General features: G+C 41.2%; 1 protein-coding gene across 1 annotated transcript in view; it reads right to left on the bottom strand.

Annotated features, from left to right (window-relative positions):
* Positions 1 to 878: 878 nt before the first annotated feature.
* The window catches only part of ARHGAP18 (Rho GTPase activating protein 18), a 62,626-nt gene continuing 41,363 nt past the window's right edge, over positions 879 to 22,141 (bottom strand). The window contains exons 7-15 of the mRNA XM_074162278.1: positions 21,086 to 21,177; positions 18,487 to 18,564; positions 15,507 to 15,666; positions 12,877 to 12,959; positions 11,466 to 11,672; positions 10,475 to 10,621; positions 4,051 to 4,175; positions 2,817 to 2,878; positions 879 to 1,854 (exon numbers count right to left, since the gene is read on the bottom strand). Of these exons, the coding sequence (XP_074018379.1) occupies positions 1,763 to 1,854; positions 2,817 to 2,878; positions 4,051 to 4,175; positions 10,475 to 10,621; positions 11,466 to 11,672; positions 12,877 to 12,959; positions 15,507 to 15,666; positions 18,487 to 18,564; positions 21,086 to 21,177 (1,046 nt within the window). The 3' untranslated portion in view covers positions 879 to 1,762. The remainder of the gene's footprint in view (positions 1,855 to 2,816; positions 2,879 to 4,050; positions 4,176 to 10,474; positions 10,622 to 11,465; positions 11,673 to 12,876; positions 12,960 to 15,506; positions 15,667 to 18,486; positions 18,565 to 21,085; positions 21,178 to 22,141) is intronic.

The raw sequence follows: 22,141 nt of genomic DNA on the forward strand, positions 1-22,141 counted from the left end.
CTTTTAAGCATCCTTCAGTGCTTCCTTTCCATTCGAACACAGCCTTCCACTTTAAAAAACAATAAATAGTCACACCCCCCCAGATTGTTCGTATGCTGTGGATAAGTAATCAGTAGATGTCTAATTTTTCTATGACCTTTCAGAGTTCTGTTCCATTGCTTATCTAGCAAATGCAGTGGTTACTTTGGGAAAAAACCACAGTCAGGGCCTGTATCCAAAGCTCTGCAGAAAGGCCCTTTATTCCTTTAATCGGCTTTGATCAAGTAAAAAAAAAAAAATTTAATTCACTCGTCGATTGTACGTAGAATATTCCCGATAAGGTGAATATAATTCTGTGTGTGCATTGAAAGAGAATGTGTCATTCCGAGGATATTTCACAGTAGTTATGGCAGGCAGGCAGCACGCAGGTGTGAGCACTTAGGCACGGCTGAGCTAGTTTACAAATAAATTTTGTAAAAGCGGTACCCAAGTTTGTGAGCCCAAAGCGTTGGTGTGGGACTGGGGCTCTGGAGCTACAGACTCCACAGCTCTTGGTGCTGCCACGAGCCACGTCAGTCTATAAATCATTGTCAGTGAATTCCACAGGGAGCCCTCAGTCCTTCCTGGCAAAGAAAAAGGATCTCACCATTGCACTATTCATTCTTGAAGCGGTTTAGACAGCACCTATCAGCGTAAGGGAAATCAGAACTTGATTCCTAGCCTCGTCCAGGATAGACTACACATAAAGCTGGTGGCAGACAATATCCAAAAAGCCTGTGCGAACTCCACACCAGAGCTTTACACTGCTTTTGAGTGAAAGGTTTGGTGGTTTGCTCCCTATGAAATTTAGACTACATTTTCCCTCCACAGTTATTTTACTCTTCCTGAACGTTTTTATTGTGCTAGTAATTGGCAGGTTTTGGCAGCTGACAAAACGTAATCTATCAGAAGTCCAAAAAACCTGAAACCAGTGTATTTAACGTGGCTGTGTGTCATTGCTGAAAAACCTAAAGATCTTCCCACTGCATGACAATATTCCCGAAAGGACACTGCCAGAAGTGGTGAGCTTCAAAAATGACTCACCTTGTCACATGGTCCTTTCTTTTTTCTTTTTTTTTTTTTTAAATAAAATCAAGAATACAATCGACTGGAATAAGAATAAAAAATATTTAAAAGATCTAGCAAAAAAGCTGCATAGAAAGCATTTTCACAGTTGTTCCAAAATGGTTTTCATCAAACTTTACCTAGAAAGTGAAAAAAATTAGGATTTCCGAAGACAAAACATATTGCATTGCAGTTTTTCCTGGGAAATTCATATGACTGTGTTTAGGTATTTTTAATACTGTACCATTCAGAAGTGCTGATCAGGATTTGGTTCCCCAGTGGACTAGCACTGTAAAGACCCACACGAACACACAATTCTACACAAACAGATTGTAGATCTCTAATAGAAAGAGGTTAAACATCTGTTTGAAAAATAAATTCTTCTGAAACAAGACCTACCAGATGGGAGGTAGATTAGTGCCATTAAAATATTTAAGGTACTTATTCTCATTTTAAATATGAGTGGGAAAACTGTGCTGTCTCCAAAATTTTGCTGCGAGTAAAACCAAAAATTTACTGATAATCACTGTTGGGTTTCCACCACTTTTTTTTTTTAACTGGATACGGTTCTATTAATATATATAACGCAGCTGAACGTTGAAAGGACACTCTATCCCTTTGAAACATTCAGCCTTACAAAATAAGTCCACAGGTTGTTCTTTTGCCATGAGTTGTGAGCTTAGCTCTGCTTCGACTTTATAACCCACTCAGCATTGGGGTTGAGCTGGTACAGGTCCTTCATGTAGGTGTCACCATCAAGGCAGCGTTCGCCTAGAAACAGAAGAGAGATGTGGTTACACCAGTACCAAAAAAGAAAGGAAACGATTGTCAACATTTCTGTCATTGTTTTATTCAATTTGGGTTTTCAGCTAAAAACTAGAAGTGCTCTCACCCTTCCAATCTGTCGTAGGGAGGAAGGGGGACGGAGGAAGAAGGAAGGAGAGTGGGGACTGTGCCACCTCTGTGGCACGTTCTAGCTCAGATTCTTCACGCAGACTGTGCACACGGGAGCTCCCCTCTGCAAACGTTTAGGAAAAACAGAGCAACCCTGGTCCTCTCATGGATAAATCCAAGCATCAGGTTCAAATTGGCATAGAAGCCCATTAAAATTTCAGATTATTTTCTCCTTCTCACACAGGAAGTTTAAGCAAGGTTTGTCCTTGCTAAGAAGGTGTTACTCCCTGTCCTGCTCCTCTGGATCAGCAGCTCTGCACAGCACTTGTAGTGGTTACTGTTACTTTTTTTTTTTTGTAGAATTTGCTTTAATCAAGGGGGTCTGGAAGACACGAAGCCGGAAAGAGTAGCCATTGGAGAATTTTATCGCTAGGTCATCTTTCTGGTTGAGGGTTTTTTACCCCAAAGGAACCTGAAAGGAACGCTCAGATGCAGAGAATGAAGGACTTTAAATCCACTTATTATGCCTCAGTACAAAAAGATGAATAGGATGAACTTCAAGCACCTTCCTATCCACCCTTTCTGTGCTTCTTCACTGCACATACACATCAGAAACAGCTGTTACTGCTGCTGTCTTCCTCCAGGAGAGATAATAACATACTACTAATGTGACGATCACACCAACATCTCTGCATCCTTCTCCCCAGGGTTAACTCTCTGCCTTAGCTTCAGGGAGAACCAGGGGTATGAATAAAAGAAAGCAACCAAAGTGAAGCCCATGGACAAGGTGCCACGGAATCCTGTTCTAGCAAAAGACGCTCTTCAGAAGCCATTCTTACCAATATTTCCTCCTATTTCATAAAGAAAGACCTCTTCTTTCTTGAGTGCTTGGACATTTCCGCTGTCAAGAACAAAACACAATGAACAACAATTAAAAGCTTGTACACCAGCCACTTAGACGTGCCTGGGAGAAATTAAATTAATTAAGGTCAGCAGTGTACCTGTCATAAACCCTTCATTTATACTCATTTACTGATACAGTAAGTGAACAAGAACACCCTTGCATGCTAGTGCAAATTAATAGCCCTGCAAGTGAGCAATACACTATAGGAAAGGTAAAATAAGATAGAAGTGAAAAAATCGTGGGGTTTAGAAAAGAATCCCATTGCTATTAGCGAGTAGCCTGATATTTACCCTCTGATTTTTCTTTCACTGCTGCTGCAAAAATAAGTATTCCCCTCATACACTTCATATGTCTGAAAAAGCCTTATGGTTGGGTGGGAGAAACCACATTCTTGCTGGTTTTGATTTTGCTGCAACTAAAAGAAGTAAAAAAAGAAAAAGACAGTGGAAGAATAAAGTCCCCGTTTTACAAAGGGATTCTGTTATTCTCACTGCTTAATTATAATAATATATGCTAAAGCACAGCCAGAAAATAACTTTCTGTCACAAGTCTAAACCTCTAAAAACTGCATTTAGGAAAAAGCAGCTTCTTAATCTCAAGTAGTACACCACAGTATTGCTTTAGCATGAATAGTTAGCTATAGATGATGCACTTGTGTGTTAAACATGGGGGGTTTTTTTGCTAAGTCTATTCTGATTTCTTACTTTGCTCACATACATAAAAATAATGTAAAAGCTTGGTTAAAACTCTTCCCCTTCTAAATGGGTTTGTATGACTCAAATGTAGCTTTCCTTTTAAATCACTGCACATGCAAGATATTTGCACATATCACAATATCTATACTGTTGCTACATATAAATGTTTGGGTTTTTTTGTTTTGTTTTGTTTTTTTCTTGGGAGTTCCATTCTGTCTTCTCCCCAGGAAATTAAAGAAGTATTCCTCACCCATCAGATTAAACAAGAGTTAATTTTTTTTATTAACAGCATTCAAGCATTCCTGGAGGCTTCCTGAGCTTTAACGACATTAGTAGCACGTATTCCAATAGGCTAAATTCAGCCCAAAAGTTCACGAACTCACCTGGACTTAAAAGTACTTTAAAACTTTTTGCTTGATATATGTGAAAAGCTACTTCTCCCGAAACGATAACAAACCCAAAATGTGTTTGTACCTTTTCTGGCTGAGAAACCTGGCTACTATATCACCGGCTTTCAGTTCTTCCGTCAGCTGTATTGCCATGGAAACTTTGGAAAGATGCGGCGCCTGCACCCGTATCACTCCCTGAGGAACATCAGCCTGCAAAGAAACAGCAGTGGGGGGATAAAAGCTGGTCACAGCTGCCTTTGATGAGCTTCTCAACATACAGTATGGAGTAAGTACCTCAGTGCAGTGCTTGGTACTGAACTACTCTCTACTACTTTGCTGCAGAAATATGACAACTACACAGTAATTCTGTAAATTACAGAATTCACATCTCTTTTTAGCAGCAGGGAGAACTTTAGAACAGAAGAACAGTAGCGTTTAATTAATTTTCAAAGATGTTAAGAATAACAACAGCAATTACTGCTATACTAAGAACACGCTTTGGTTTGACAAGAAGCATATGAGATGGACATGGAAAAGACTTGCTGCAGGCCTGAAAGCCAGGCAACCCCCTTGCACCCCCCCAAAAACTTCCAGAAGCAACCTTTCCAGTTTCATTTAATCTGAATTTCATGCCAAAAAAAAGAAGAAATCACAAAGTATTCACGGGTCAGTCTACTTTAAGTGATTCCTCTTTTCAAGTATCATTTCCTTTTATAACTGATATTCACCACTACAGCTTTTTCTCCCTATTTTTCATTCTCCAGAATATATTCAGCTAGTTAACCTGCAGGTCTGACTACATAATGGATCTGTATTTTATTTCAACCCCAAAATCCTTGATGATGAATATCAATCATATTAGTTACAGAAAAGGAGGGCTCCTTAGGACAGTTTTTCTGTTCAACTCGCAGTACCTGACACCTGAAGTTACAAAAGGCATAATTTATTTGTGAATAAGGTCCTAATTTCTGTTCCTGGAAATCTGGAGGTAATTTTTCTCTTCCTATTACATGACCATTTACCCAAATGTACCCAATTTGATAGGAAAAGAAACAGAAGAGTCTCAGTAGTCAAGGTTGATTATGACAGTTCATTCTCTTCTTGGGGGCCCCACTATTTACTGCAATTGTAAGGCTGAACATTTCTCCTTCCACAATCAATGAACAAATCTGGGCACCTGGGAATCTGGAATAGCTTCTCCAAACCCACTGGAGTTAAACGAATATAGAACAAGTGTAAATGTGAGCAGAATCAGAAGCACAGCTTCCCGAGAAAGCTAAAGGCTCCTCCCTATAAAAGTGATGAGCTACAGGAAGCCATTTTAACCAAACAACCCTTCTACGTCCACTCTTATTATTTATTGATTTACAAATACTAGGCATAATATCTAATGTCTAAAGCATTGAAAATCAGCGAATTGAAAATTTGCTTTGTAGTAATGGTGGAATCAAAGCTTAGTAAGGTTGCAGTGGGTCTCAAAGAGCAACTCCCTACATTTACCCCTAAATTTGTCAAATCTGTTCTTTAAGGCCTCCGCCTACGGAAACAACGGCTGCAGCCGTCTGGAGGAGGTTCACTCCTGCTGAAAAATCTTTCGTGTCTTTTCAAACTGTTGGGATCCTGGCAAAAGGAAAGGAAACTTTTAAAGATGACACGGTTATTTACAGATGTCCCTAACTCGTCTGCCATCAAATGCAGCACCATAAATTTAAATTGGTTTTCATTTTTGTATTCAATTCCGCATCATTTTGTCTGTTGATGTTAATGGAGTTTTCCCAACCTTCAGCTGGATAACAGTTTGCTTTTTTATTCTGTACAGCAGGAATACAACAAATGATTTAAAAACCTTCATGCTTTGAGTATGTGAGAGAAAGAACAAGAAATGTCCACAGAGCTGTAACATTTCGGTCACAGAGCAAACAGAATAATTACTTTGTTTATTCAGATAGAATCATTATTAGCTCCGCTAATGAATGCATTTTGCCACTTTCACCACCTGCGTTTACAGAAGAACTCATGCTCAGCTGCACATGTTCATGGTGCCCAGCTATCGAGACAACAGACACTGAGCATCCCCCACCCATTCACCGTGCGAGTTGGTGGGACAGAAAATGTGGCCATAAAAGGTGTAGGAGCAGAGTCACAGAAGGACCCGTTCTCTGCAGAGCACAGTTCAAATCATCCACGTTAGGGCTCCATGTGACAACATAGAATCATAGAATGGTTTGGGTTGTAAGGGAACTTAAAGATCATCCAGCTCCAAACCCCTGCCCTGGGCAGGGACACCTCCCACCAGACCAGGTTGCTCAAAGCCCCATCCAGCCTGGCCTTGAACCCCTCCAGGGATGGGGCAGCCACAGCTTCTCTGGGCAACCTGGGCCAGGGTCTCACCACCCTCACAGCAAAGAATTGCTTCCCAGTATCTAATCTAATCCCTCCTTTCAATTTAAAACCATTACCCCTCATCCTATGGCTCCCCTCCCTGATCAAGAGTCCCTCCCCATCTCTCCTGGAGCCCCTTTAGGGACTGGAAGGCCGTTATAAGGTCTTCCTGGAGCCTTCTCTTCTCCAGGCTGAACAACCCCAACTCTCTCAGCCTGTCCTGACAGCAGAGGCGCTCCAGCCCTCTGAGCATCTTCATGGCCTCCTCTGGACCTGTTCCAGCAGGTCCAGGTCCTTCCTGTGCTGAGGATTCCAGAGCTGGACGCAGCACTCCAGGTGAGGTCTCCCCAGAGCGGAGCAGAGGGGCAGAATCTCCCCCCTCACCCTGCTGGCCACGCTGCTGGGATGCAGCCCAGGATGCGGTTATTCCAACCTGTATTAGACCTTTCTTTCCCTGGCTGGAGGGACCCCAACAGCAACACAAAGACTTAATCCCCAATACATATAGCCTTGGGGCCACAGATATGCACAGGTATCCTGAAAACCAATTAACCCTCATGAGCCCTCTAATATTAACCACCTTCAATTAACCCTCATGAGCCCTCTAATATTAACCACCTTCAATTAACCCTCATGAGCCCTCTAATATTAACCACCTTCAATTAACCCTCATGAGCCCTCTAATATTAACCACCTTCAATTAACCCTCACGAGCCCTCTAATATTAACCACTCTCAGCACTGCACAGAGACCTCATCAGAGAGAAAATGAAATTTTATCCAAATGAGCTGACTGCCATTAAGAATGCAGATACTGAGATATTTCTGGAGCCATTCAGGAACTGCACAGGAAAATCACCTTAATTTCAAATTAAGACAGTATAAATTGAAATTTGGGGGAAAAAAAAAACCCCAAACCAAGTATTGCTTAAAGAATGAGACAGTTTTTTACCTGGAAAATTGTTATTCACAATGAAGTCTTATCAATTTGGGAATACGATTTTAAGAGAATTATGTTCTCAGGCACCTGAATGCTTCAAATAAGCGTGAAGGATTTGTGAAAAGTTGTACTGTTTAATTTTGCCCCACAGAATTCTAGGGCTTAAAGAAAATTCTTGAATAGTAACTTTACATTTACATTTGAGTATGAATGTATTACATGAGACTTCAGCCCTAGCTCCCCAGTGGATTAAAAAGGCACGCTTTACTCTAAAAGACCAACAGCACTGAAGTACAAAAATATCCAATACCTGAAGTTGCAACAGCTTTTGCCTGTTTTAGTGTATTTGCTGCTATTTCTCTGCTGAACACGGGATGGCAGCATTAAGTGTCATCTTATAACTCGACAGACTTACATTTAAAGAATTCTTTTCTTACTAGACAGCGTAAAACAAATGTCAGTGTTTAATTAGCTTTATTTGAAAATTGTATGTAGGTCCTCATTCCGGGTACAGATTCCTTCGTACAGACAGATATCAAAGTAAGGCAAAGTGATGCCTGGGGAATTCATTAATTTTGGACATTACGAGATGCGTCAAATACTGTATACAAAATGAGGCAGGAGCACTGAATACTGGAAGCAGTTCTCCAAAGGATCCAGTTATTTGCACGTTAAAAAAAAAAAAAAAAAAAAAAAAAAAGGCGGCATACTTCCAAGATCACAGAATCACAGAATCACAGAATACTTTCGGTTGGATGGGACCTTTGAGATCATCGAGTCCAACCAACAAAAAAACCCCAAACAACAACAAAAAAAACCTCACAACACCAAAACCAAACCAAAACCAACACCCACAACCCCACCCCACACCCACCCACAAAGAGACACAACCCAACAATCCCGGGCACTAGAGCATGCCCTGAAGTGCCATGTCTACATGTTCCTTAAATACCTCCAGGGACGGCGACTCCACCACCTCCCTGGGCAGGCTGTTCCAGTGCCTGACCACTCTCTCAGGAAAGTAATTCTTCCTGATATCTAATCTAAACCTCCCCTGTCCCAACTTCACACCATTTCCTCTGCTCCTGTCATTATTCCCTTGGGAGAAGAGGCCAACAGCCACCTCTCTACACCCTCCTTTCAGGGAGTTGTAGAGGGCAATGAGGTCCCCCCTCAACCTCCTCTTCTCCAAACTAAACATGCCCAGTTCCCTCAGCCTCTCCTCATGTGACTTGTTCTCCAGACCCCTCACCAGCTTGGTGGCTCTCCTCTGGACACGCTCCAGCAGCTCAATGTCCTTCCTATAGTGAGGGGCCCAGAACTGAACACAGCACTCGAGGTGAGGCCTCACCAGTGCCCAGGACAGAGGCACCATCGCTGCCCTGGTCCTGCTGGCCACGCTGTTCCTGAGACAGGCCAGGATGCCGTTGGCCTTCTTGGCCACCTGGGCACACCGCTGGCTCATGTTCAGCCGGCTGTCCACCAACACCCCCAGGTCCTTTTCTGCTGGGCAGCTTTCCAGCCACTCTGCCCCAAGCCTGTAGCGTTGCCAGGGGTTGTTGTGACCGAAATGCAGGACCCGGCACTGGCCTTATTAAACCTCATCCCATTGGCCTCGGCCCATTGATCCAACCTGTCCAGGTCCCTCTGTAGAGCCTGCCGACCCTCAAGCAGATCACCTAGCTCCCACCTAGCTTGGTGTCATCTGCAAACTTACTGAGGGTGCACTCAATCCCCTTATCCTGATCATCAATAAAGATATTAAACAAGAGGGATATTATAGCATATTCATTTGCCATATTCTATTTTTTGGCTTAATAGCTTAAAAAATGCCTTTATTAGAATATGACACCCCTTTTTTGTAAGAGTTTGCCACACACATGTTTAATATGAAAAACCAGACCATTCAGACTAATGCATTTTTAGAAGGTACCACAAGATGGCTCTAATTCACCGGAATCTTCAATGGGACTTCAGCCCACGAGGTGGTATTTTCATACCACCTAAACCTGATGTGTATTCCTTACGTTATCAGGATACACAGATTTGGTGTTACCCGTCTATGTATTTAAAATAACCTTGGAATCATGTATTTCAAATGCATTATAATTAAGATACCATAATGAGCTTCAAAAAATTGTAATTACTAACTTCATTGAAGTTGTAAATAATAAGCAATTTCAAGGTACACGAGATATATTTTTTTAAAGTTTCCATGTCAGTGGGAACAGTTCAGTTAAAATATTTCTAAAGTACAGGAAAAATTAACATTATAATGCCACAGGATTCTTTTTTTTTCCACTGTAAAGAACGTGTGAAGAGTGTTACCCTGAAACCTATGCCTTGACCTCACTAACGGGTCTGGCAGAACTCAGTTACCTAAAGGAGAGATACTGAACTGTAGATCATACACCCAGGGGTAAGTCGGGAGTAGACACTTGGACAAGAGCTGCATAAGAAGCAGTTTATCAGGTTTTTTACATTTGTTTCATCTTCTGGGGTTTCCTGGAGCGGGCAGGTTATATATGTCATAAGAGTCGCTTAGATGTGGTGTTGGGGGATATGGTGTAGGGGAGAACTTTGTAGTGTAGGGTAGATGGTTGGACTCGATGATCCCAAGGGTCTTTTCCAACCTGAATGATTCTATGATTCTATGTTTGAGCACGCTCCACTTTACAGGGAATGGTTTAAGATTCATTGAGGCACAGAGTTCAGTGGTTTGGGAACTCCAGTATGAGGAAGAAGGATTGAATGATGGCTTTGTTTGCAAACACTATTAAACATCAAATAGTGAAATCTAGATATTTATTTTTTAAGTAAACACATGGTCTCATGTGACTTCCACTGGGCAGCAACGCATTTAAACGTGTGTTCAGTAATGCTGAGTGCTGACACAACACTTCACTCCTTCTACAGGTACAGACCTAACGTACTTTTGTTTCAGATGCTCAAATTGAAAAAAAATTGTGGGATATCATTTTTCAGAATAGAAATATCTGGGAAAACAAACAAACAAACAAACAGCTCAGCCCTCTAAATGTGTCGTGTTGGTAACCCATAAACTATGAAACCCATTTGGACTTGCTATCTATTGAAATTCTCTGTTAAATAACTCCTCTGCTATATCCACTTTTTCACTAGAGATTATAGTCTTATCAATAAAGTATTTGAGATGTATGTTTCCTTACGTCATTAGGAGTCTTCTCCTGTTTCTCATGCTTTTCCCGGTCATATGCCATCTTTTTCAGAAGTTTCTTCATAGCTTTGTCCTTTTTCTCCTTCTTCTGGCTTGCAGTGTTTTGTTTTCTCACTTGGTTAACAATAAACTTAGGAATCTAGACAAACATAGAGAAGATGAATATAGATAGTAAGTATGAATATCTACATCATTTCGTTAAGTAACTAACTCATCAAACCTTGGTAAACTGACAGATTGTCAGGTAGGGCTCGGAAAATAGTATTTATGTTCAGTAATAATTAAAGATTCAAATAATACAAAGCGTTGAAACAATTTAAAACCGACTCCATTTGTGATGTTATATCCCATTCAATAAGCTCTCAGGGGAGGAGGGGTGGAATCAGGCAGTGTTTTTACTTTCCTCAGCCAAAAAAATTCACTCAACACTTAAGTCTGTAGGACGGTGAGAATAACTTTTCCTCACATGCAGCAAAGGTCAAAATGGTTTAAAGTTGCTGATGGACAACAAAGCCCAAACTTCTCCAGTCTCTCTGATTTAGAGTTTTGAGATCATGGGCTTGAGACTGTGACACAATTAATGTTTTATCAAAACATATTTTATATAATACGAAGTTTGGCCCAAAAGGGAAATGGACTAACCCACTGTGTTTCTAACTAAAATCTCTAAGCAGAAAAGAATAAATTCCTCATAACAATGCATTCTGATAGGCCAAATACAAGGATCCTCCAAGGACTTAATTTTGAGTTCATATATGGTACATACAATATTAAAACTCTGACCATCAGAGCGTAACTCTGCCGTAAGATGTCATGATTCTGCTCTGCTCCCATAAGAGTTACCTATGAGCAAGAACCCAGCTGGATGGGGCCGATCTGTCTCTAAATCATGAAAATAAGCTCTTACTCCTTCTTTGTTCATACGCCTTGTTTGCAAAATTTATGATCTTTTTTTTTTTTCCCCTCCTTAAGAACCCACTCACCGTCCAGAGGAGTTTTTGGTACTGAATCATAAAGCGCATGACGTTTGCCGTTCCAGCTGCCATAACAAACTCACTTTGTTCAATCGTCTTTGAGCCAAACCCGTGAAACGTGAAAAGGTTTGGGGCCATCACCATCGCAACGTTCTTTAACGTCATTTTATTCTTGTCTCGATGATCAATCACCCTTTGGAGGAATTCAAGCAGTACCTGAAATAACAGCAGAACTTACAGCTCCACTCCGCGCGTGAAAAAGTTCTGAGTGAAACATGATCCTACATATTTTTGCAAAAAGCTCTTCATTCCTAATAAAACCCCATCAAAAATAATCAATAATAGGAAGCGTGGGTATGTTTGTTCACAGGAGGATAATGCCAATTTTGTTTCCCTTAAGTAATGAAGCAAATCATTCTCGTTATTGTTGCAGGGAACATTTTCAAAAGCACACAAGTGACTTCCAAGCCCTGCACAGTAAGATTTTTTTCCAAAACTCTCGTTATGTGGGTGCACAAGTAGCACCCACAGATGCTGTAGAAAACATTACTGTTGGCTTTTCTTAAATTGAAAGTGAACACAACAATGCCAGCTGTCACGGTTATGGAAACACGGAGTGGCTAGTTCTGCAAGGGAAGCAATTAATGAGTAAACCACTGCATCGTGAATGACAGGGAGCCTGTTAGAAACCGAAAATCTTCAATTAATTCAGTTCCAGGTATTTTTAACTCAACTCAGGAGCCCTCCTGACTGCTTCCACACAGTAAATAAACAAAAAGTCATGTTTAAACAATAAGACCTAATAGTATTTTTTGCTTGTAATAGATGTTCTGCATCCTACACAAATCCTACAAATTTGGTTTTGATTGTAGCAATTTTAACATATTCTGAAAAAGATGAATAGCTTCGCTACAAAAGGACAAGCCCAAATTGGACGACTCCATGTAACGTGCTGCAAATACCAATAGGGAGTGTAAATTTAGTGTTTACTGAGAGCAGAAACAAACAGCGCAGAGAAAAGTGGGGAATAAAAATGAAGAGCTAAAATCATTTCATAAAAGCAAACTCTCATTCATAGTATTCTAACCCTGTTGATTTTTTGCATTGGAAAATTGGACTGCTGAAAAAAAAAAAAGGAACAAAACTTGTAAGAGAAAAGGTCGCTCACTGGGAGATTATTATTGTATTATTGCAATCTCCTGGAAAAATTTCAAGTCACATTCTTAAAAGTCATTTGGGAGGAATCAGGGTCCTAAGTTGTTTTTTTTTTTCCCTGAAGTTCTGTGAAATACGAAAAAAGAAGAGAAATCACTAGTTTGAACTGAAAAAAAGACTATTCAAAGACAACAGCATTTGTTACAGTGGATTCACAGAAACAGACACAATATTTCTGCAGGACATAAGTATTAGCAATTCTAACCTTCAGAGTGTCTCTGTTTGCCTCAGGTAGAAGGAGAACCAAAAGATTCAAGGCTTGCAGTTGCTGTTTCTTCGTCGGAAGATCTGCCAGTGAAGCACATGAACCTCAGTATTTTAAAATTGTCATTTGTTCTCTTCAAGAAGCGTGATTTCAAAGCCGAAACCTCTTGCAAAATGCTGAATGCATACACGTGGCTGTTTGTCATAGCATGACAAAGGACCTGCGGATACTTGTTTAGGGATACTTGTTTCCAAATGTTTTTTTAGGATTCGGTTGCTGTGTGACTCAGCAGCCTCCTGGCAATGTTTTCTAGATGCCTTGTGATTCTCTATTTTGCCAGGTTTCAAGAAGAAATAGTCAGCAAATGGTTCCTCCCCTTTTTGAGCCCCTGCCCCAACATATGAAAGGGTATTTTCAAAACTGCTTTCACAGTTTCTCTGGTTGCCTGAACGGTTGCCCGGTCTCCCAGGTCACCCAGGCAGAACGAATCCCACGTGTTGCTGAGTAAGGCGGGTCTGCAATGGCAAACCAGCGGGACAAAGCCGAGAGCAGTTTAACACATCCCTACAGCAGCGAGTGCTTTCTAACCATAATAATAATAATTAAAAGATCTGAATAACCGAGTGACAAATTATATAGCCATTGAAAACATGCAAGTAGTGATAATGCTGTATCTGCCTGCTCTAGAAAGGTACGATTAAAAGTAAGGCTAAAATTTAGTTCCAAAACACCATGTCACAACGCTCAAACAGGAATATGGTTGGACCAGATGATCTGAAAGGTCCCTTCCAACCTAGGCAGTTCGATGACTCTATAACTCTATGGATGAGAATCAACCTTTTCCTAGGAAAGTAATCAAAAATACAATTGCAAAAAAAAAAAAAAAAATTCATTAATTAAATCAAGGTTTTGTCTGTTCACCTAAATAATAATTGAATTTTAGTTGTTCGAGTTACTCAAATTAACAAATTTGTTTAAATAACGTTGTTTAAATATTTAATTCTAACCACACGACTTAGTCACGGTATCACGAAAAACACTGATTGCTGTCACAAAGACGGCCCTGTTTCTCTAACACCTCATCTTACTGCATGTAACCAACAAGAGGGGCAGACAATTCAAACAGTGGGAGGCTGTGAAGTGCTGTGGCTGTTCTGCATCAAATCCTTTGGCTCGGTGTAGAAAGCGCTTTGGATTCTGGCACCTGAGTGTTTTCTGGGTAAGTAAAACCACACAAAGCCTTCAGACGGCTCAGGAGCAGCAAACAGAAACACCCCTGGCTCCAATCACCATCCGGGAAGTGGAACAACCTTGAGGGGCTGTTTGCTGCCAGCATCATTTGACAGAACTTTGGCCAGCTTATGCCCATACTGCAAAATCACCACCACTATGGAGCAGGTCTAAGCACCAGCCCCCTCCTCCCACCAACTTAATGGCCTTGAAAGGCAGGTACAACCCAGGGACTGACACAGCCCACAGTTTTTAAGAACCATAGAATCATGGAATTGCCCAGGTTGGAAGGGACCTTTCAGATCATGGAGTCCAACCATCAGCCCAACACTGACGAAACCCATCACTAACCCGTGTCCCTCAGCACCACGTCTGCCCGGCTTTTAAATACCTCCAGGGATGGTGCCTCACCCACTGCCCTGGGCAGCCCATTCCAAGGCTGAATAACCCTTCCAGTGTCAAAATTTGTCCTAATATCCAATCTGAACCTCCCCTGGCGCAACTTGAGGCCGTTTCCTCTTGTCCCATCGCCTGTTCCTTGGGAGAAGAGACCGACCCCCCCTGGCTACACCCTCCTTTCAGGGAGTTGGAGAGAGCGAGAAGGTCTCCCCTCAGCCTCCTTTTCTCCAGGCTGAACACCCCCAGCTCCCTCAGCCACTCCTCACAAGAATTGTTCTCCAAATATGCATTTGTCTGCCTGTCCATGGGAATCCCCTGAGAGTGTCCCATAGGAATGAGCCATCACCCTGCCTGCAGACAAGGGGAATGCATTTTTCTGAAACCTCCGCTCCTGTGTTGGCTAAGAGTTAATGTATGTGAGTTCTCACTTCTGATTCATTATCACCAAGCCACCCTCTCTCAAGTACAGCTGGTGTGTTTGCTGTCTTGGTGACCAGTTGGCAAGGAGGATGTTTTCACAGGAACTTGCTGATCTCAAGGGACCAGGGATGATCAGCAGTTCTGACTCTTCTGCTCTAACTTTTCCTGTTGTAAATGGATACAATAGCCTAAACAGTATAAATTACCATTTGTTAGATTTTCAGCAGAACTACATCTTTGCTGTTGTTTTCTTTTGAAGCGAATATTGTTTATAAACTGATACCATCATACATAATTTCCTTATAACCCATCTATACCTCCCAACGACTATCAGAAACATCAGAAAGTGGCAGTGTGCTTTCATTTTATGGGTAAACTATTAAAATAGATGTTACATGAAAAATATTATTTGTACATTAGCAAAAATATATGCAATCTTTTCTCAGGAGAAGTCATATTGTTGTTATTCAGTTTGTTTTTCAGTTTCACATATAATTAGGGAAAATACTGCTATGGCAAAGAGGCACTTCTCTGCACCAGGACCAATTCTTCGCAGCTGAGACAGAAAGGACAGTACTCACTCTGCACATCTTGGAAAGCTTTGAGATATTCTACAGTGAGGAGCGGCTGAGGCAGTTCACGGATGAAGAGCTTTAAAAGACTTGCTGCATCATGTTGCTTTACGTTTTCCCAGTTGAAAGTCCCTTCGTAAAATTTTGCTTCCAGTTCCTGGCAAAGACTCTGAAAGGCAGTAGATCGAGAGAGCACCGTTAACACTCGGCTGCTGCAAGTCACGCATCATACACACAGCAACACTTTCCATAATTTGAAAGGGGTGGGGGGAAAGGGACATCTGAAATATCACTTAACTCCAGCTGCTACTGGTCTTTTGCTAAAAAAAGATAAATTGGGGATCAGAAGCTCTGCAAGCAAATACATAGTAATAGGCAGCAGACGGCCAAGGAAGAAATCCCAGGGACCTGCCTCAGGGCCGTACGGAATATACTATAAAAACCAGATATTCTACTCATTCAGGTAAGGGGTATGACTTCCCCTACCCCAGAATATTAAGACATAGCTGCTATAGATAGCATTCTCAAACTGCTACCAAAGGGTGTTGCTGTAATGCATGCATGGCCGTTTCCATAAACAAATACGGCAATTACGCACAGCGACACACAGTTTCCTATCAAAACACACACTAAGATGAGGCTGGTTCTCTCATAAAGTTCCACCCCCTGCCCTGGGCAGGGACACCTCCCACCAGACCAGGTTGCTCAAAGCCCCATCCAGCCTGGCCTTGAACCCCTCCAGGGATGGGGCAGCCACAGCTTCTCTGGGCAACCTGGGCCAGGGTCTCACCACCCTCACAGCAAAGAATTTCTTCCTAATATCTCATCTAAATCTCCCCTCTTTCAGTTTAAAACCATTATCCCTTGTCCTATGGCTCCAGGTGGGGTCTCACGAGAGCAGAGTAGAGGGGGAGAATCACCTCCCTTGGTGCTTCTTTTGAAGCAGCCCAGGATGCGTTTGGCTTTCTGGGAACGTGCTGCAAAGGCTGAGTCCTTCTTAGCCTCCTGTTAAGCATGGGTCCCGGCCTCACACCCACTTCATTCATTTCCCAGCCCGGCAGAGCGGGAAGTGGCCGCAGCACAGGGCCAGTGGCCCTGAGGCACCTCTCACAAGTCCCTCCCTGAGGGCTTCCAGACAGAAAAGGCCAGAGACACTGGCTTGTTTGGTAAAGCACATGAAATGAAGTGAGGGGAAGTGCTATGGAAAAACACGGCCTTAATTATTTATCTGGACAAGAAGGACACGTTGGATAGAGCATACTAGATACATTTTTAAGATACTGTTCTCATTATATTTAACTTCGTCCAAATGGAAAATGGATCTATTTCCAAAGAAAATGTGGACACTTAGGTTGATATAAAAGTTGGATGTTCTCAACTGTCCTCCAGAGAGATCTTCTGTCTCCACTGATTATGTAGGGGGTTCAAAGGTGCAAAGATCCTAACTCCTATGTCAAAAGTCATGTGGGTAATGATTTCCTGCTCATCAACAAAAGCAAACTTTAGAAATAAAGATGAAAATTCTTCCCCTGAGTCTCATCGGCTCCTCCATCCACATTCTTATCAAGTCACTGTGGCAAATGCAGTATTAAACATCCAGATAAAATGAATTATTCTATCTGAGAGGCAAGAGCAGAAGTGTCAACTGTGTGTCCTAATGCACCAATGCTTAGATTTTAAAGTAAATGTATTTAACTATAAATGTATTTAACTATATGCAATGCATTTTTTTAATAATAACTCTAAAATCTATAGAATAAGATAGAAAAATATTTTTCTTGAGATTATCCATGTCTTTCTATAAAAAGAGGAAATACATAGTGAGGAAAATATTTTTCTGTAGGAGAAAAAAGTTTAAGAAAATTAAGAGAAACCATCAGTCCTCTAGTATGCTAAATTCTTTGTTTTTTCTGTAAATTTTTCCATTTGATTAAGTAAACGACCGTAACAGCTTTGCTAAAAAACACAATTGCTGCATTCAAAGAAGCAGCTCCTGCAAATAAAGAGGTAAAAAATTAATGAAAGTTAAATAATTAATGATCCCCCGCCTGGGAAATCGTATTAAACTGATAAAATCAAAGAATAAACAAATAAACAAAAAACACTTCGAAATGATTCCAGTATGCAGAACTGATGAAAAGTGGAAAATAAAGAATGGAGGAAAACTGTAAGAAGAATTCAAAAAAATCACCTTAGTTACTGGTAAACAAACAAAGCCAATTTCCATGATAGTCCCTTTTTTCAGTTGTTTCTAACGAAGCAGCTGTTGGAGCGAGTTCTACACGGCAGAGGCTGGCAGAGGGCTTTGGGCAGCTGAATCCACTTAAACGGTCCTTTCTGTTTAGAATTTAAGGCTGGTTCAGACCATCTTTTTAACACATTGACTCTTGGCGTGAATCATACAGTGTTATTTATTTTCCTGCATTACTGGCAAAAAGAGTCTGTGTGCAATCGGCACTCACTCTGCGAAGTGTCGGTGTGGACGGACGCGTCTAACAAGATTGTGCCTGGTGAGCTGAGCAGTTGTATTGCTGTTTATAAAAATAAATGTGAGAGGTTCTCCAGCACATGCTGCCTACCTTGCCCTGTAACGCAGGTTAAGTCTAGCTATTAAAATGCCAGAGGAAACCTTCCTCCCGGGGTAGCAAGGCTATGTGTGAACTGTTCAGATGATTAAGCTGGTTCAGGGGAAACGCAAAAGGCTGGAAAGCTCATGCCAAGAATTAATGAGATTTTGGCACAACTGAATTTGAAACGTAGCCTTGATTCTCCTTCAAACTCGAACTCCAGCCTTCTCCCCAAAACTACCCTGGATGAAAACATCAGCTTCCTGGCTAACGGAACTCAACTTTCTTTGTACAGAGACTTTGCTTTCTGTTTTTGAAAATGTTTGTAACAACCTGGTATTAACACGTATTTCCCCAACAAAATAAAACAAGGAAGTGGAGGTAGGTTTTTGGGGATGTCGAGGATCTGTGCAATGATTTACCTTTACTCTTGTTGCCACTCCTGGTATCCTGAGAAGTCCTTCTGTTTCCAGAGTCGCCTCTTCTATCTGAGCAATCAGCTGTCAAACACAAAGCAAACTGCATGATGCCAATTAAAAATTACTGGTAGATAGTTGTGATATACTGGAGCCTTTATGTATGTATGTATATGTGCATTTGTGCATGCATGTATGTAACCAGTAGACACACAAACAGTTTACAAACATAATACAGTTGTTGTAGAAAAAAAAAACAATTTAACATGGCTCCTAACCTGTTTTAAGGACAGTATTAAAGAAGAGTTTGACTATTTTATTAAAAAAGAAAACCGTATTTTTTTCTATCTCCTTCAGAGACTGAAGCAGTTTTTTTTCCAAAATTGCTGTCTTTAACAAGGGTAGTAATTTAGGTAGGGATAAAGATAATAAAGGGTAGGGATTTATTCTTGAAGTGTCTCCGAATCAAAACAATTAAGGTAGTATTAGAGATAAACTACTAACTTTCTCAAAAATACTCATTTTTACCAGAGAAAACCTAATCACTTTTAGGCTTTAAGGAAGCTTCAATCTGGAAAATCCTGGCATTCTCCTAACAAACTCAACAGTTCGCAATCCTAAGCATGGCTTAGATAAATTAGTAGAAATTCTATAAAAGTACTTAAAACGCGTATCATAAAATCCCTTTCTCTAAAAGATATGCCTGGAAGTACTCCCTGAAATACGGATCAAAGAGTATTCAAAAGAAGCTGATGCCACCATTTTAGCACAAACGGTTCTCCCAACGTTTAACTCGGGCAGTGCCTCTGTCACACACCTTCCCCCGCCGGCCCATGAGTAAGAAAAATTATGCAACGGGTTTTCTCCAGTTACAGAAATTCAAGGGGCTTTACCTACCACTGTATTTATGTAACTGATAAATGCCATGAAAAAAAGATCAAAAAAAAAGAAAAAGCCACAAAGTTAGAAAACAGCACCAAAGCTGGCACCCCGGTAGATTTTCCTTGGTATTACCCTCAGATTTTCCAGTCCAAAAAACCCTCATTATTTTTAATCATAATTCCTCAATGAAATAAAAACTACGTGTATTTTTTATTAAAAGATTTTTTTAATTAAGGAGCCTTCCTACGAGCTTTGTTTGTTTCATTTTAGTGATAACCAAGTATGCACAAAAACGTTCTTTCTTGCACTTTACATAAATCCCCTCTTCTTGGAAAGCACGTGCCATAGAGAACAGGCAGAAGAAACGGGAAACGTTTTATTTTCATATTCTCATTTAAAGAAAAACTGTATTCCAAATGAGGTCTGCACCTTGCAAAACAAATCATATCTATAAGCTAGAAATGTTTCTGTAGAATTTTCTTCCTGATGAACTACGCTTACTGTGTTGGTAGGATGGCACGGTGATCAATCACTTCTTGTCATTGGATTGCTTTTTTTCTAGATAGCATCTTTCCTAGGAAGTTATTTTTATGGTCCTGAGGAAGTAATTCCTGGCCTGAATGACACAGCAGTAGTTTTGAGAGAGTGATGCAAAACTGCTTTGAGTTTTCTGTTTCTTGAAAAAAAACTTAACAAGCAGGTCCCCAAACCTATTGAAGCAGTGATGACACAGCGCTGAGTTTCTGTCAGTGTTAGGACAGGTCCACACGCTGTGGTCTCTCCCTTCTCACACAATGAGACCTGCTACGTATAGGCAGGAAAGCATAGTAAATCCAGCGTCTCCAGCATCTTTCCCATGATCTTCCCCATCACCATAACATCATACAGTCCAAAGCATTCCCCCACGTACTTAAGCAACAAATCTTCTGGAAAAGGGCTGCTGCCACCACCAGAGACAGTTATCCAGCCTGATTCCCACCCCCCAGCCACCTGCCTTGGGGCCCAAACCACTTTGAAAACAGGAGAAAACCACTTCCTAGAAAGGCAGGTTCAGCCTGTGGCCAGGGATGGAGAATTTCCACAGAGTTTCAAGTGTTTGTTCTGGAAAAAATAAAGGGCAGCCTTACTGATAATAATAGAATCATAAAATGGTTTGGGTTGGAAGGGACCTTAAAGACCATCCAGTTCCAACCCCCTGCCCTGGGCAGGGACACCTCCCACCAGACCAGGCTGATCAAAGCCCCATCCAGCCTGGCCTTGAACCCCTCCAGGGATGGGGCAGCCACAGCTTCTCTGGGCAACCTGGGCCAGGGTCTCACCACCCTCACAGCAAAGAATTTCTTCCTCAAATCTAATCTAAATCCCCCCTCTTTCAATTTAATGGAAGTCACACCACCTTTATGAAATGGAATTTGGCTCCAGCGGGTTGCTAGACTGACTGTCAGTTTTCACAGGCTCATTAGCAAACTTCCCTAAATCATGGAGAGCAGTCGTAACAAAAACTAAACTTTATTCCTTTAACTCAAAATATGTCTGATACAAAGCTAAGTATCACATTTACTCAATTAGAGAGTAAAGCTGCAAATAAAAATTACAATAACTTTGACTGATTACAGTAATATACTGAAAATTGTGCTACAGGGAGCAAACAAATCCAGGACAAAATGTTAGTTGTTTGTCATTTGCAGGTATATAACAAGTTGACTTGGTCGTGCCTATTTACCTTCTGAAAAATCAGCGGAATCTTGGTTCCTGGCACCTTCTTCTGATCCTGTTCCAGTAAAACTGACAGTGGGACACCAAACAAGCCAGAGTCTGAAGAATAAAGCAAAAGAAAGGGAGATATTATCCGCATCTGTTCCAGTACAAGTGGTAATGGCATAAAACCACATTTTGGAAGCGATAAGCTCCTTCAATACATTCAGAGCTATTGACCTTTTGTTCAAAGTGTTTGAACGTCTTTGTCAACCAAGTTGTTACACAAAGCATTCCGGCTAAAAGGATTCATTCATCTCTTCCTTCCACCATAAATCAGGAGTCTTTCTGTTTAGACTTCAAACTGCCATCGCATATTCTGCAGCACAGTGAAGCAAACTGCATAAATGAACCATCTGCGTTTGCAGAATAAGTGTGACGATGACCCTGCAACGCAGAACTTCATCGCTCAACGCAAGTTATTATTGTCAAGATGCAAAAGGCACGAGTAAAATCTCCAGAAATTTGGCTACTAAAATAAGACAGATGTAATTATCACCCAGAGTTACTCTGAACGCTTCTCTCTATTGGGGGTTTGAAAGAAGAGCTTTTCCAACCCCTGTTGAAACCTTTTGCATTATACAACACTGGTAAGGATAGAAAGATCACCATCTTGCCAAAGGTCTCTTGCTTTTTCTTTTAATTTCTTTTTCAAATAAAAGCAAAAGTACAGTTAAGTCTTGGTTAGAAAATAGCCTTTACAATAGCGCTAAGACAATGCAAATTAAAAAAAATAATGGAATCTAGTCTCAGCTAATCTATCTCTCAAGCAAAACTAGAATCATAGAACCATAGAATGGTTAGAGTTTGAAGGGAACTTAAAAATCATCCAGTCCCACCCCCTGCCCTGGGCAGGGACACCTCCCACCAGACCAGGTTGCTCAAAGCCCCATCCAGCCTGGCCTTGAACCCCTCCAGGGATGGGGCAGCCACAGCTTCTCGGGGCAACCTGGGTCAGGGTCTCACCATGCTCACAGGAAAGAATTTCTTCCTAATATTTCATCTAAATCTCCCCTCTTTCAGT

Source organism: Numenius arquata, chromosome 2, assembly GCF_964106895.1.
Source record: "Numenius arquata chromosome 2, bNumArq3.hap1.1, whole genome shotgun sequence".
NCBI lineage: Eukaryota > Metazoa > Chordata > Aves > Charadriiformes > Scolopacidae > Numenius > Numenius arquata.